Source organism: Procambarus clarkii, chromosome 52, assembly GCF_040958095.1.
Source record: "Procambarus clarkii isolate CNS0578487 chromosome 52, FALCON_Pclarkii_2.0, whole genome shotgun sequence".
Lineage (NCBI taxonomy): Eukaryota > Metazoa > Arthropoda > Malacostraca > Decapoda > Cambaridae > Procambarus > Procambarus clarkii.
Genome location: NC_091201.1, coordinates 30,450,971 through 30,467,565, shown reverse-complemented (window position 1 = coordinate 30,467,565; position 16,595 = coordinate 30,450,971). Strand labels below are relative to the sequence as shown.

General features: G+C 44.1%; 1 protein-coding gene across 3 annotated transcripts in view; it reads left to right on the top strand.

Moving 5' to 3' along the window:
• Positions 1-16,595, top strand: part of LOC123763553 (nephrin) — a 420,310-nt gene that overhangs the window by 357,681 nt on the left and 46,034 nt on the right. For all 3 annotated transcript variants that reach the window (XM_069304620.1, XM_069304619.1, XM_069304621.1), the window contains exons 5-6: positions 10,241-10,444; positions 16,034-16,185. In XM_069304620.1, coding sequence (XP_069160721.1) covers positions 10,241-10,444; positions 16,034-16,185 — 356 coding nt within the window. The remainder of the gene's footprint in view (positions 1-10,240; positions 10,445-16,033; positions 16,186-16,595) is intronic.

The following is a 16,595-nucleotide window of genomic DNA, read 5'->3' as shown; positions in this document are numbered from 1 at the left end:
TATACTTCGTCAGCCTATTGTTGCCCAATCATGTACATGACTACGGGGGTATGGTCCCCCACGTACACACACTGAGGTGCAGGTGGATTATCTTGAGGTTATCTTGAGATGATTTCGGGACTTTTTAGTGTCCCCGCAGCCCGGTCTTCGACCAGGCCTCCACCCCCAGGAAGCAGCCCGTGACAGCTGACTAACACCCAGATACCTATTTTACTGCTAGGTAACAGGGGCATAGGGTGAAAGAAACTATGCCCATTGTTTCTCGCCGGCGCTTGGGATCGAACCCAGGACCACAGGATCACAAGTCCAGCGTGCACGTGGGAAAAATATCAGCGTTTTTTTTTTTTATCTTTGAATTTTTACCTGGATGTAATTTTAAAGTCAGCTTAGCAAGTTGAGTCATTATTCATCAAGTTCATAAATTCATCAAGGCGGTGGTGGTGGGGGGGGGAGGGGAAATTCGACAAGCCGACGGCTTTCTGTCCTCGTCGAGGCCACTAGTGTTAGTGGTTCTCAGGTAAATTCGAGTAATCTCTGCGCTCCTCCCTGTGGTTCATTGATACAATGACCTTTATGACCCCCTTGGATTGGGTCGTTTTGATTTTGAAGTTGGGCTTTGGGCTGGCCTCGAGGGTCTCTTCGTAGCCGGTTCCTGTTGTTAGTCGCTCCTGCGCTCAGGACCAGTGTTGAAGTATGCAGCCCTGGCTAGGAACCCCTTCCTTTAACAAGTAAATTTAGATAAAGCTAGAAAATGTCAATTTGCTTGCTCCAAGACTGGTCTAAACGCGTGAAGTCTTACACACACACACACACACACACACACACACACACACGCTCACACACACACACACACACACACACGCTCACACACACACACACACACACACACACACACACACACACACACACACACACACACACACACACACACACACACACACACACACACACACAATTGCTTGTGCTTCCCTCCTAGGCTTCAGGGGCGACAGAGACCACACTGATGTATGAACATTAATGTATGAAATATTGAAAACGTTATTTAGAAGCGTTCCCCAGAGCCCGTTTGTGAAGCTATTGGAGATAATATTTCTGTGTGAACGTTACGGGTAATATATCAATATTACTGTTGGTATGTTGGTATGTGGTCTCTCTCTCTCTCTCTCTCTCTCTCTCTCTCTCTCTCTCTCGCAAAAACATCTAACAAAAACATTTACCTTAGTACCAAGAGAGAGTTGGGAGAGAGAGAGAGAGAGAGAGAGAGAGAGAGAGAGAGAGAGAGAGAGAGAGAGAGAGAGAGAGAGAGAGAGAGAGAGAGAGAGAGAGCGCTCTTTAGACTCCCGACTCTCAGCCATTTAAACCAGAAGACTGATGATAGCATATCAGCGCAACTTAACACTTTTAAGTGAGCGAGCGTCTTCACTAAGTGGCAGCACTTAGATATATAAGTGTGTATTCCACACGAACCCCTGGGAGAGTAGAGTGGTTTAACACGACGATGTTTACCACTTAATTAGCAAGACATAACCAGAGTGTGTCGGTTGGGGAGACGCGAGAGTGTAATTCAAGACTTAAAAAACTCATTCTGAGACGTTTAACTATAATTATGAGCAATGCTGAGTAATTTGGCTTGAGCTTGAAGAGGGGGGTGATTGAGAGCTAAGAGTAATGATTAAAAGGCTAACTCGTGTGTTGCAGATGAGCTGAGCAACGTGCATGTGCTGGTTGATATTGTAGGTGTAAGTGAGAGGTCAGAAGTGATCTCCATAGGCGGTGATGGAACGTTTACAACACGTCATGGGGGGGGGGGGTCAAGAGAAAAGAACCAAACTGGAAAGAAATAATTGAAAATAACGAAAATCATTCTGCCTGTTAGGCACATCGGACCTTGCATACTAGGCCAAGAAGTGCCGTTCTGGCTATTATAGGCACGATATATATATATATATATATATATATATATATATATATATATATATATATATATATATATATATATAAAAAAGGGGGGGGGGTTCAGTTGCATATGTCCTGGGGACCATTCAGCCTTGTTCGCATATATATATATATATATATATATATATATATATATATATATATATATATATATATATATATATATATATATATATATATATATATATATATATATATATATCGTATATACGCTTTACCTTTATTCAGCTGGTATGATTATTTCAGTGTGCATGCCCCCAAACAAAAGAAAAACAAAAAATAGCTGGAAAAGTGTTCAATTTGAACAATAAAATGCGTTCGTCAATCACGTTCAATCGGCCGATAGTTCACTCTAAATCACAAAGTGTAGCTAATGAGCTCGAGTGGAGAGAGAGAGAGGGGGGGGGGGTTGTAGATGGGGGGGGTTGTAGATGGGGGGGGGGGGGGTTGTAGATGAGGGGGGGGGGGTTATTACATAACTGAGTCAACAAATATCAAATAATTTTGGAAGCGTCTTTTGAACACCAAATGGCGAGGTCTGGCAATGATTGTTTACATCGTGTAATTATCGATGGCATCAATTGTGTTGTTAGTGAGGTACGATGCTTCATCTCTTCCATTAAAAGGGCTTTCGTGGTCAGCAATTGTTGTTGTATTTGTAGGGTTTGTAAGACCCACAAACATTGGCTATTAATGATTAATTGAGATTTTTCAGGGGTATTCGGTCTGCTTCGGGTTTAGGGTATTCGGTCTGCTTCGGGTTTAGGGTATTCGGTCTGCTTCGGGTTTAGGGTATTCGGTCTGCTTCGGGTTTAGGGTATTCGGTCTGCTTCGGGTTTAGGGTATTCGGTCTGCTTCGGGTTTAGGGTATTTGGTCTGCTCCGGGTTTAGGGTATTCGGTCTACTTCGGGTGTTGGGCACTTTTAAGGGTTCTGAGCCTACTGCTCTGTATTTTCTTCTCAAGTCCACTGTTCCATCAGTCCCATCAGAGTGGGCTCTCAGCTTGCAGTTTATGTGTCAAATAGAGACCGGGAAATCAGACAGCTAATCAGGAAGGGTCTGTCTGCCTCCCATGCGCACTCTGAGTAGACTGAGTGCTCGAGCACTCTCCCCCATTGCTATAGCACATTGAGAAATGAGGCTACCACGATCTGATTGGCTGGCATCCCTTTTCTCTGATATAATACCCCCCCATGTCCCCCCCCCATCATCGTTGATTGGCTCAGACAATCACGAGATACGAACGAGGAAGGTTCGGTAATACTCATAAACTCGCCGCTTTATCAACCCAAAGAAAAAAAACTGCAAATAGAAAATATAATCCATGATTTTCCGCGAAAGCAGTTCCCAGAAGACTACTAACCGGCTTTACAACCGGTTCCGGAAGCTTAAAATTAAACCTACACAAAATATACGTATTACTGTATTTCGCTAGAGGGAAGGTTATCTTGAGATGATTTCGGGGCTTTAGTGTCCCCGCGGCCCGGTCCTCGACCAGGCCTCCACCCCCAGGAAGCAGCCCGTGACAGCTGACTAACTCCCAGGTACCTATTTACTGCTAGGTAACAGGGGCACTTAGGGTGAAAGAAACTTTGCCCATTTGTTTCTGCCTCGTGCGGGAATCGAACCCGCGCCACAGAATTACGAGTCCTGCGCGCTATCCACCAGGCTACGAGGCCCCCACCAGGCTACGAGGCCCCCATTAGAGGGAAGATCTAATTGTCTTTACGAAATAATTACAAACATTGCCTCAAATGGAGAGGATATTTAAGTTAGACCTTGAAGAGCTCTATACTTGAATCCACTTCGTAACTTGTACTTGATAGGCTTTGATTGACAGAAGAGAGAGCGTGGGACAGAAAGGTGCAGAGACAGACAGAACCAGCGATAGATATAAAGCTGATGAGACAGAGAAATAGTGAGATGAGGAAATAAGAGAGGCAGAGAGACAGAGAAAGACAGATATAAATAAAGAGATGAGAACGCCATAGGCAAAGAAAGATTCGATGAGACATATAGTTTACAATACAAACTGAGGAATAAAGAGAATAAAGAGATATCGACAGAGAGAGAGAGAGAGAGAGAGAGAGAGAGAGAGAGAGACAGAGAGAGAGAGAGAGAGAGAGAGAGAGAGAGAGAGAGAGAGAGAGAGAGAGAGAGAGAGAGAGAGAGAGAGAGAGAGAGAGAGACAGAGAGAGAGACAGAGAGAGAGAGAGGGAGAGAGAGAGAGAGAGAGAGAGAGAGAGAGAGAGAGAGAGAGAGAGAGAGAGAGAGAGAGAGAGAGAGAGAGAGAGAGAGAGAGAGAGAGAGAGAGAGAGAGAGAGAGAGAGAGAGAGAGAGAGAGAGAGAGAGAGAGAGAGAGAGAGAGAGAGAGAGAGAGAGAGAGAGAGAGAGAATTCAGGCACTTGAGGCAACAAATGGTCGTCTGAGCACCCAGCACCCAGCACCCAGTACCCAGCACCCAGCACCCAGCACCCAGCACCCAGCACCCAGCATCTAACATCTAGCACCCAGCACCCTGGGTGCTAGGTGCGGGTCACCCTGGGTGCTAGTTCAGGGACACTAAAGCCCCGAAATCATCTCAAGATAACCTCAAGATAACCCAGTTGTGTAATACTTGTGTACAACACAACACATAAATAATTTGTGTGTGACATACGATTCCTGTCACACACACACACACACACACACACACACACACACACACACACACACACACACACACACACACACACACACACACACACACACACAGCCAGTTATGTGTGACATAATGATTTGCAAAAGTGTGGAATTTTATGTATGTGTGGAAGTCAATGTTTCCTTTGCAAAGGTCAAGAATGTTGTGTCCTGTTCACGAGTTTGGTTTCTACTAAGCCAATATACACTTATGTGTATAATTAGGTTATTATCTACTTAAATACAACATTGAATATGTAAGCCAACAGCATGCAAGTCTAAAATATTGGCCTTAAACTAACTATTGGTTTAGAGACTAAATATTGGCCTTAAACTAACTATTGGTTTAGAGACTAAATATTGGCCTTAAACTAACTATTGGTTTAGAGACTAAATATTGGCCTTAAACTAACTATTGGTTTAGAGACTAAATATTGGCCTTAAATGATTAAATTGATCAATAATTACAAGTATTGTGCAACAATTTCGTGTCAATAACTTGTCCTCCTTCAGTTCCTTATAGAACAAGGAAACACGAGGAATAAATAAATTAACATGTCATTATCTCAATATGTTTAGATTAATATTAAAACATTAATAATAATTAGAACGCTAATAATCAGAGCAATTACAACAAGGACGATAACAAGAGCAGAACAAATACAACAAACACATACACTACGTCATTCAGAACACTGTAGTCAATACTATGTTATATATACATATTGTCTGGCACAAAATACATTAATTACCGAGTTCAGGCAATTAATGATTAATTGGATCTGGTGGAGGAATACACGATCATTAAGCCGTCCCGGTCACTAACATATTGAGCGAATTAATCACAATAAATTGGCACTTGATCACCCGCATGTGGCATCTTGTGGATTATTGATCACTTTACTTGATTAGCGAATTAGACGCTGCCAGATAACCCTTATCTTATGGCATTTTGCTCCTTTATGTTCAGCCTAAGTGGCAGTTAGGACCCAAATCGCCGGCGGCACAGACGAGGCTAAATTGTTTTTCCCCATGACAAAGGATCAGCGAAACATTTACATCTTTCCCGGATCATAGGGGCTTAGTTATATGTAGTTATTAACCAGTTCACGAGCTTGGAAACTATCTACAACCCAAAGGTCATTATTTTTGTCAGAAACAAGCTCGTATAATAATGCTGTGGATCATAAACTGATTAGTAAACAAAGCCGCCATGATTGATGATTGATTGAGGTGTGATTGACTGAGGAAACGAGTTTCGTTTGTGAGTATGTAAATGATTGGCGAATCTTGGTCTCGTTGTGTGGCTTGTTGAGCTCTTTAGTTGATTCGTGAATCGGGGAAATTTTCGTGCATGCGAATCATGTGATTAATGGGACGGATCAATGAATAAAATCAATAATGTAGTTGAACAATATAGTGATTAATATGTGATTAGTCAAACACGGGGAATGTTATGCTCGTGTAATTGATCAGAATAGAGAATGTTGAATGTGAATTGATCAGAATAGAGATTTTTTAGTGTGCATTGATCAGAACAGAGACAGTTTAGCGTGCTTCACCAGTCAAAAGACTGAATGATTAGTACGTAACTGATCAGAAACCGGTAGAAGTTATGCGAGTATAATTAATCATACGACAGAATACGTGATCAACGTGTGGTTGATCAACCATCAAAACGAGCGCTTAACAGTCACTAATCAGTACATCAAATTCTTTTGTTTTTTATGTTGTTAATCAGCAAATGAGGCAATTAATTTGTGATTGATCACCAGAAAATTAATTAAATGCAATATGACTGTTCAGTGATTAAATTGGCCGATTAGTATTCGTTATTATACAGAGAGAGAGAGAGAGAGAGGGAGAGAGAGAGAGAGAGAGAGAGAGAGAGAGAGAGAGAGAGAGAGAGAGAGAGAGAGAGAGAGAGAGAGAGAGAGAGAGATTGGGAGGGAGGGAGGGAGGGAGGGAGAGAGGGAGAGAGGGAGAGAGATCCTCCCTACCCTTCCCACCTTACTCTTGTTCCCTCTCTCCCTCTCTCCCTCTCACTCCCCCATTCCTTCCCTCCTCTCTTTCGTCTAATCCCTATACCATTTAATCCAATTCCTCCTCCCCCTATTTGCTTCTCCTCTTACCCCTCCCCTACCCATCTCACCTATTACCATTGCCCCTTTACTCCCCCATCTTTCCTTCCCTATATCCCACTCCCCCATCAATCTCCAACTGTTTATGCCTCCCCTCTTACCCATCCCCTCCCCCACTAACCCCCATGCTTACCCCCCCCCCCCTCTCTCCCTTCCGATTCCAATCAGGTATTCAGAGTGTTGACCTCAGCCTGGTTGGACCATTAGGCACCCGTCGGTAGTGTGAAGGGGTGGTGTCCAAGCCCTTGTTAAAAGGTGTTTTTGGTGTCCGGTAATGGTTGTAGATCCCGTCTGTAAGCCCTCGGGATGAAGGCCAGGCTGGTCTGTTTGTTTGTGTCTGTCTGTCTGTCTGTCTGTCTGTCTGTCTGTCTGTCTGTCTGTCTGTCTGTCTGTCTCTCTTCCTGTCCTCTGTGTCTGTCGGTGTTTCTGTCTCTCTATCTTCGTAACGTCGAGTCTTTTCAGGGTTAAGTTCCGAAACTGGCCAAATATGGGCACCGTTTTACAAAGCACACAGGTGCGTGCGTACACACACGCACGCACGCACGCACGCACACACACACACACGCACACGTAGGGGGGGCCGGTGGCTGAACGGACAGCACGCTGGATGCGTGATCCTGTGGTCCCGGGTTCGATTCCGGGCGCCGGCGGGAAACAATGGGCAGTGTTTCTTTCACCTAATGAACCTGTTACCTAGCAGTAAATAAGTACGTGGGAGTTAGTAAGCTGTCACGGGCTGCTTCCTGGTGTGTGTGTGGGATGGGGGGTGGGGGGAATTGTAGTTAGTAACAGTTGATTGACAGAGGCGGAGTCGAAAGAGCAGAGCTCAACCCCCGCAAGCACAACTAGGTGAATACACACACACACACACACACACACACACACACACACACACACACACACACACACACACACACACACACACACACACACAGGCATGAGTTACGAAAGGCTGCGTGAGATGCACCTCACGACACTGGAAGACAGAAGAGTAAGGGGAGAAATGATCACTACCTACAAAATTCTCAGAGGAATTGACAGGGTAGATAAGGATAAACTATTCAACACTGGTGGCACACGAACAAGGGGATACAGGTGGAAACTGAGTACCTAAATGAGCCACAGAGACGTTAGAAAGAACTTTTTCAGTGTCAGAGTAGTTTACAGATGGAATGCATTAGGCAGTGATGTGGTGGAGGCTGACTCCATACACAGTTTCAAATGTAGATATGATAGAGCCCAGTAGGCTCAGGAATCAGTTGAGAGGCGGGACTAAAGAGTCGAAGCTCAACCTCCCGCAAGTACAACTAGGTAAGTACACACACACATACACAAAAGCACAAACACAGACCCATTACCACCCAATCCCAACAATCCCCCCCCCCCCTCTCCCCCTATTTTGCGACCACATCCCAATGCCCCCTCCCCTCCCCCCCCCCCCCCTCCTCTTTCCCACCCCATCCAACTCCCTCCCTTCGTATCCCCCCTCATAATAAACACGAAGCCCAACTATCATCACCAAGCCAGCGATGGTTCGATAATTAACGAAAAAAGTGGGCGTGGGAGAATCTTGATGACTCGTTCGTTAACATTGGTAACGAGAGAGGCACTTTTGAGCGTCCGTCCGTCCTGCCTACGTCACCACTGGCCACCTGCATGCTGCTCCGTGCCCCCGTGACGCAGGTTCGATCCCCCTTCATACTCTAGTGTCTCTCTCTACCCTTAATACCGTCCTCTTAATAGGTCGCGTTTTTCACGTTGCGGTAGCTAACGTCACACATCCATCCTATGGAGAGTAACGGCTGGCAAATGTCTTACGTTTTCTATGAAGCTGAGTGATTGGGTGGGGTGGGGTTTGTTTGAGATTCGAACCCTTTGAACATCGAGGTAGATTTTTAGTTACGGGGGTGTTATGCTTGAGTAGGTCTCGTGGCCTCAGAGGTATCCTCAATTAGGCCTATTGATCTCATTTATGGGTTCTGTTTTGGATAACTTCGTGTTGGGTTAAGGCCTATCAACTTCTGGAGGTTTAAAGCCTATCAACCTCTGGAGGTTTAAGGCCTATCAACCTCTGGAGGTTTAAAGCCTATCAACCTCTGGAGGTTTAAAGCCTATCAACCTCTGGAGGTTTAAAGCCTATCAACCTCTGGAGGTTTAAAGCCTATCAACCTCTGGAGGTTTAAAGCCTATCAACCTCTGGAGGTTTAAAGCCTATCAACCTCTGGAGGTTTAAGGCCTATCAACCTCTGGAGGTTTAAGGCCTATCAACCTCTGGAGGTTTAAAGCCTATCAACCTCTGGAGGTTTAAAGTCTATCAACCTCTGGAGGTTTAAAGCCTATCAACCTCTGGAGGTTTAAAGCCTATCAACCTCTGGAGGTTTAAAGCCTATCAACCTCTGGAGGTTTAAAGCCTATCAACCTCTGAAGTGTTGGCAAGGCCGCTACAGCAGCTTACCGGTAAACTAACAAATATATTCCACTCGTGAACTAAGTATAAACTCTCATTTTATGTAAACCGAGATGCTAGGTACACCTTACATGCCTCTACCTCATATTGGCGGTGTCAGGGTAAACTTGGCGGTGTCAGGAGAGTATCAGGGGGGGGGGGTGCAGTGCCAGGGGAGGAGTAGCTTAGCCGTGTCAGTAAAGTATCTTTAATGTCAATAAAAACTGGTATTACTAACTGGTGTGACCGCAAGTTACTTTTACTGATTCCGTTAAGCACTTGCGGGCTTAGCCTTATCATGGTCTTTAGACTGGCAGGTTAATTGAGTTAGACAGGTAACTTAGTCTTAAAGGTGAAAAAGAGGGAAATACAGGGGTTTTCTCCTCCTCCTTATCTTGTATAATTGATTTTAATATTTTTATATTTTGTATTTATTTTTGCATTATTATTATTATTATTATTATTATTATTATTATTATTATTATTTTTATTATTGTTATTTACGTCTTGTTGTGTATTTTAAATATCACAAAATTTTACACAAATATTAATTTTGATGCTTCGTTTAATGTATGGTTATAACTATAATTTTTAACGTTGTTTCTCTTATTTCTGGTTTATTGTCCTTATTATCTTGTATATCTCTGTCTCTCCTTTTATCTCTTCTTTCCTGTTCTCTTATCTCGTATTTTTTATCTTCGCTTGTATTATCTCTGTCATCTTACCTCCTGTCTTCTAACTATCTTTTATCTTCTTGTATCTGTTCTCATATCTCTCCTGATCGCTGATTATTATAATTTCTCTCTCTCTACTCTCATCTTCGTTCTCTCTGTCTCTCTCTCTCTCTACTCTCATCTTCGTTCTCTCCTCTCATCTTCGTTCTCTCCTCTCTCTCTCTCTCTCTCTCTCTCTCTCTCTCTCTCTCTCTCTCTCTCTCTCTCTCTCTCTCTCTCTCTCTCTCTCTCTCTCTCTCTCTCTCCCCTCTGATCTCTCTCATCTCCTTCGTCTCGTCCCCCAGGCCGGCCCCGCCCTACAGTGTCATGGTACCACGAGGAGTCCCTGCTGGATGACCTTATTGAAGTGAAGCGAGGGGAAGTGACCAGCAACTCCCTCACCCTCCCCTCACTCACCAGGGACTTCCTCTACCGCGTCCTCACCTGTCAGGCCTCGAACTCCAACCTCTCCGTTCCCGTCGCCGCCACCGTCACTCTCGACATGAGTTGTGAGTCCGGTTGAGATGAGTTTTGATGAGTTTTTTGAGGATTCAGGGGAAGTTTTGAAGGGGTTTTTAGGTAGTTTTTGGGGTTTGATTTAAAGTGGGTGTGTATTTTGGGGAAGTTAGTTTGAAGGGATATTATTAGGGTTTGGAGACAGGTTTTAAGCTGGATTACTTAAGTTTGGACATGTTTTAAGGCTTATATGGAGATTCAGAAATATATTTGGAGGCTCTTATATGGATTTGAGCTGCCTATATATATATATATATATATATATATATATATATATATATATATATATATATATATATATATATATATATATATATATATATATATTTATATATATATATATATATATATATATATATATATATATATATATATATATATATATATATATATATATATATATTCCGTGTTTATTATTTTCTTGTATAGGACTTTTATCCCTCTGACTAGTACTCTTCTATCTTGGTTTAATTAGAAGTGGATTTCTCCGAATGTCATATTCCAGCTTGACTAAAAGAATACAAATTAACTGTAGAGTGTATTACACTTATTATAATTTACACAACGTTTCGAATCTATATGGTTCATTCTCAAGTGAGGAGACAGGAGGAATCGTCCAAACACATACACACTCATATACATATACAAACACTCTCTCATCCACACATACACAGACACACTCATAATCTCGCATACACACACCCATACACATTTCTAATACCCATGCCTGCACATACAAAAACAATGAGTTTATATAGGATCAAACATCGCAAAGTTTAAGCATAGACTCCAAGCCTCCAGCCGGACCCCTGGTTACAGGTCATTAGTCTTGTGCAATTAAACCGGGATTTAACCCACATAAATGTTTCCCAATAGCGGCCGAGTATGCAGCAACGTTTTTGATGCAACGAAGCTCCCATTGCACGGTTTTTTTCTTTACATTGAATGAAAGCCTTTGCCGTAATTCCAACATAAGCGCGATGCCCACACTATTCACGGGGTACTCTGGCATACACAATTGTTTAATAACTAACCCTGCAGATTAATCTTTTGTTGTGTATCGCTTTTATGGCCGTTAACGAGCCACGTGTCTTCTGCCCGCTCCTTCACATCCAGCAGCGTGCGTTTTCGGATTGGTCCGGATTCTGGAGTGTGAGTGGAAACTGGTGGAGGTGACGCAACGTGATCCAGACTTAGTGAAAGAACTGAGACATATGTTATCTTGGTATATTGGCTGGTTATTTGAATTTATAAATTGTGGGTTCTCTTGGACGGTCGCAAGATAGTTTGGTACTTCCCTGGAAACAGAAACCGAAACTGTCTCTATTTTCCGCTTGTTACAACTTTTAATAAAGTTGTTACATCTTGGCTTAACGTGTTGATGACGTATTAGAACGTTGTTACAACTTGCTATATTGGTTGTTATAACTGGTTAGGAAGTGTCAAAACTTGTTCGAATTCCAACGTCGTAGTTTCGGTGTGTGTTTGGTACTTAGGTTTATCAGCCCCAGGAAGGGTTATTAGGCCCCCCACAACACCCCTTATACTGACCAACCAACAAGTATGCTTTAGGTGTTGATTCAGACTGATATTATTCTTAGAATACAATTTTTACTCTAAACCAAAATTATACATTTTTATTCATTTGTATGAAGAAAATATTAGTCATTTTTTTTCCCCTTTTAATTATTATAAAGCTGTTGAGATTCTCAAAATGAATTATTTAGTGGGGAACCTAAAATGCTAACAACAGAAAACGGGATGTTGTGTATGCTCACTCCAGGGGGTAACTATGGGAGATAATCCCGTATACTCTGAAATTAGTTATGGTAGTATGTTAGACGCTGGGTAATTAAGTATCAGGAGAAAGCACCAAGCCATTACGCCTATACAGCACTTGGAAGGGATAAGAGGATAAGGATTTAGGATGGAAACGGAAAGAATGGTGCCCAGTCACTTATGGACGGTCGGGGATTGAACACCGACCTGCAAGGAGGGAGATCGTCGTCTTACCGTCCAGCCCAAGTGGTTGGGCTATTAGACACAAGGGTCCTCAAGAACCTCAGACGTTTCCTGTCGTTGTTGTTGTTATAGATTCATCTACTCGGAACAAGTTCCAAGTAGCACGGGCTATGGTGAGCCCGTAACTTACCCGGCACAGGAGCGGGGCAAGTAGCACGGGCTATGGTGAGCCCGTAACTTACCCGGCACAGGAGCGGGGCAAGTAGCACGGGCTATGGTGAGCCCGTAACTTACCCGGCACAGGAGCGGGGCAAGTAGCACGGGCTATGGTGAGCCCGTAACTTACCCGGCACAGGAGCGGGGCAAGTAGCACGGGCTATGGTGAGCCCGTAACTTACCCGGCACAGGAGCGGGGCAAGTAGCACGGGCTATGGTGAGCCCGTAACTTACCCGGCACAGGAGCGGGGCAAGTAGCACGGGCTATGGTGAGCCCGTAACTTACCCGGCACAGGAGCGGGGCAAGTAGCACGGGCTATGGTGAGCCCGTAACTTACCCGGCACAGGAGCGGGGCAAGTAGCACGGGCTATGGTGAGCCCGTAACTTACCCGGCACAGGAGCGGGGCAAGTAGCACGGGCTATGGTGAGCCCGTAACTTACCCGGCACAGGAGCGGGGCAAGTAGCACGGGCTATGGTGAGCCCGTAACTTACCCGGCACAGGAGCGGGGCAAGTAGCACGGGCTATGGTGAGCCCGTAACTTACCCGGCACAGGAGCGGGGCAAGTAGCACGGGCTATGGTGAGCCCGTAACTTACCCGGCACAGGAGCGGGGCAAGTAGCACGGGCTATGGTGAGCCCGTAACTTACCTGGCACAGGAGCGGGGCAAGTAGCACGGGCTATGGTGAGCCCGTAACTTACCCGGCACAGGAGCGGGGCAAGTAGCACGGGCTATGGTGAGCCCGTAACTTACCCGGCACAGGAGCGGGGCAAGTAGCACGGGCTATGGTGAGCCCGTAGTGGACTTACTTGGCACAGGAGCGGTGCTCCCTGAGTTTCCTGTCCTATACTTACCTCTTGTGAGATAAATGTTAAACTTTAAATTAGAGAGAACCCAAGGCGTAAGATCACTTTAGGGTGAACTGGGAGGTACAGAGTACCTTGTTCTTGAGGGGACAGAGGAAGTACCGTTTCGTGGTGGGTCCTAGAGTACCTGTGGTACAGAGGGAGTACCGCGCCCTCGGGTACAAATATGTTACCCTTCGTTTGGATTACAAATGTAATCGACCTATATTAGAGTCCCGGTGAGAACAGCTAGGAAATATATAGTCATTGGATTAAACTACTAATGATAGGTAAGACGTGGCCCAAGAGCTGATGCTCAACCCCTCAAAGTACAGCTAGGTGAGTATATAGAAATCATGGTGTATGTACACAGTTATGTTTGTTCACACAGGAAGGCACGTGTACACACACACACACACACACACACACGCAGCGCAGGCTCTCAGCGTGCCTCTGGCAATGATCTTTAATGAGTCACTTATGTCGGGAGAATTGCCCAGTTGCTGGAAGGAGGCAAATGTCGTACCGATTTTCAAAAAAGGTGATAGGGAGGAGGCACTTAACTACAGACCCGTATCACTGACAAGCATCCCCTGCAAAATACTTGAAAGAATAATTAGGCTAAGACTTGTTGAACACCTGGAGAGCATTGGGTTTGTAAACAAGCACCAACATGGGTTCTGGACAGGGAAATCATGCCTAACAAACCTTTTAGAATTCTATGATAAAGTAACAAGGATAAGGCAGGACAGAGAAGGCTGGGCAGACTGCATATTTCTTGACTGCCAAAAGGCCTTTGATACGGTACCGCACATGAGACTGCTATACAAACTTGAGAGGCAGGCAGGAGTAAGCGGAAAGGCCCTAGTATGGGTGAATAACTACCTAACAGGAAGGAGCCAGAGGGTAATGGTAAGGGGCGAAAAGTCGGACTGGCGAACAGTAACAAGTGGAGTACCTCAAGGATCGGTGCTGGGACCAATCCTCTTTCTAATTTACGTAAATGATATGTTTACAGGAGTGGAATCATACATGTCAATGTTTGCAGATGACGCAAAATTAATGAGAAGAGTTGTGACAGACGAGGATTGTAGGATCCTCCAAGAGGACTTAAACAAGCTGCAGAGATGGTCAGGGAAATGGCTACTGGAGTTTAACACCAGTAAATGTAAAATTATGGAAATGGGATCAGGTGACAGGAGACCAAAGGGGACAGTACACAATGAAGGGGAACAGCCTACCTGTAACGATTCGAGAAAGAGACCTGGGAGTGGATGTGACACCTAATCTAACTCCTGAGGCACATATAAATAGGAAAACGACAGCAGCGTACTCTACACTGGCGAAAATTAGAACTTCATTCAGAAACCTAAATGAGGAAGCTTTTAGGGCACTTTACACTGCCTACGTGAGACCCGTCTTAGAGTATGCCGCGCCATCATGGAGCCCCCACCTGAAGAAACACATAAAGAAACTGGAGAAGGTTCAGAGGTTTGCGACGAGGCTTGTCCCAGAGTTACGAGGGATGGGATATGAAGAGCGGCTGAAGGAACTGAACCTAACGACACTAGAGAAAAGAAGGGAGAGAGGAGATATGATAGGGACATATAAAATACTCAGGGGAATTGATAAAGTGGAAATAGATGAAATGTTCACCCGTAATAATAACAGAACGAGGGGACATGGGTGGAAACTGGAAACTCAGATGAGTCACAGAGATGTTAGGAAGTTTTCTTTTAGCGTGAGAGTAGTAGAAAAATGGAATGCACTTGGGGAACAGGTTGTGGAAGCAAATACTATTCATACTTTTAAAACTAGGTATGATAGGGAAATGGGACAGGAGTCATTGCTGTAAACAACCGATAGCTAGAAAGGCGGGATCCAAGAGTCAATGCTCGATCCTGCAAGCACATATAGGTGAGTACATATAGGTGAGTACACACACACACACACACACACACACACACACACACACACACACACACACAGCTGGAAAAGGTTCAGAGGTATGCCACTAGACTAGTCCCGGAACTAAGAAGCATGAGTTACGAGGAAAGGCTGCAGGAAATGCACCTTACGACACTGGAAGACAGAAGAGTAAGGGGAGACAAGATCACTACCTACAAAATCCTCAGGGGTATTGACAGGGTAAACAAGGATAAACTATTCAACGCTGGCGGTACACGAACAAGGGGACACAGGTGGAAACTGAGTACCCAAATGAGCCACAGGGACGTTAGAAAGAACTTTTTCAGTTAACAGATGGAATGCATTAGGCAGTGATGTGGTGGAGGCTGACTCCATACACAGTTTCAAATGTAGATATGATAGAGCCCAGTAGGCTCAGGAATCTGTACACCAGTTGATTGACAGTTGAGAGGCGGGACCAAAGAGCCAAAGCTCAACCCCCGCAAGCACAAATAGGTGAGTACAGATAGGTGAGTACACACACACGCGCAAACACCCACAAATTCATTTAACAAAATTTTAACTTTGTAGTTTTATCTACCAACTCTCACTTACCTTCCGGATCACATGTCCTCTCCGCCTGTCCGCAGTTCCGCCGCTCGACGTGCGAATCCTGGGGACGGTGGAGAGCCTGGCGGAGGGGGAGCGATACGCCATCGTCTGCGAGTCCTCGGGTTCGAGACCCACCGCCACCATCACCTGGTGGAAGGATGGCATGCTGATGACGGATACCAAGAGTCAGGTGAGACAAAAGTTGATTGATAGGTCTCCTTGTATATATTTTGGCTGATATGTGTTGTGTATGTATTGGAATGTTTATATATATATATATAAATATAAATATATATATATATATATATATATATATATATATATATATATATATATATATATATATATATATATATATATATATATATGTATGTGTACATACAAAAGAATGGGGGTGGTAGGAGAAGATAATATTAGTGTTTAGTGAGAAACCACAAGGTCTCCTCTGAATACTTTTTTTCTTCTCCGAGGCTATGGGTCCCCACATTGGCATCAGAGGTGGTACCCTCACAAACTTTATATATATATATATATATATATATATATATATATATATATATATATATATATATATATATATATATATATATATATACACCC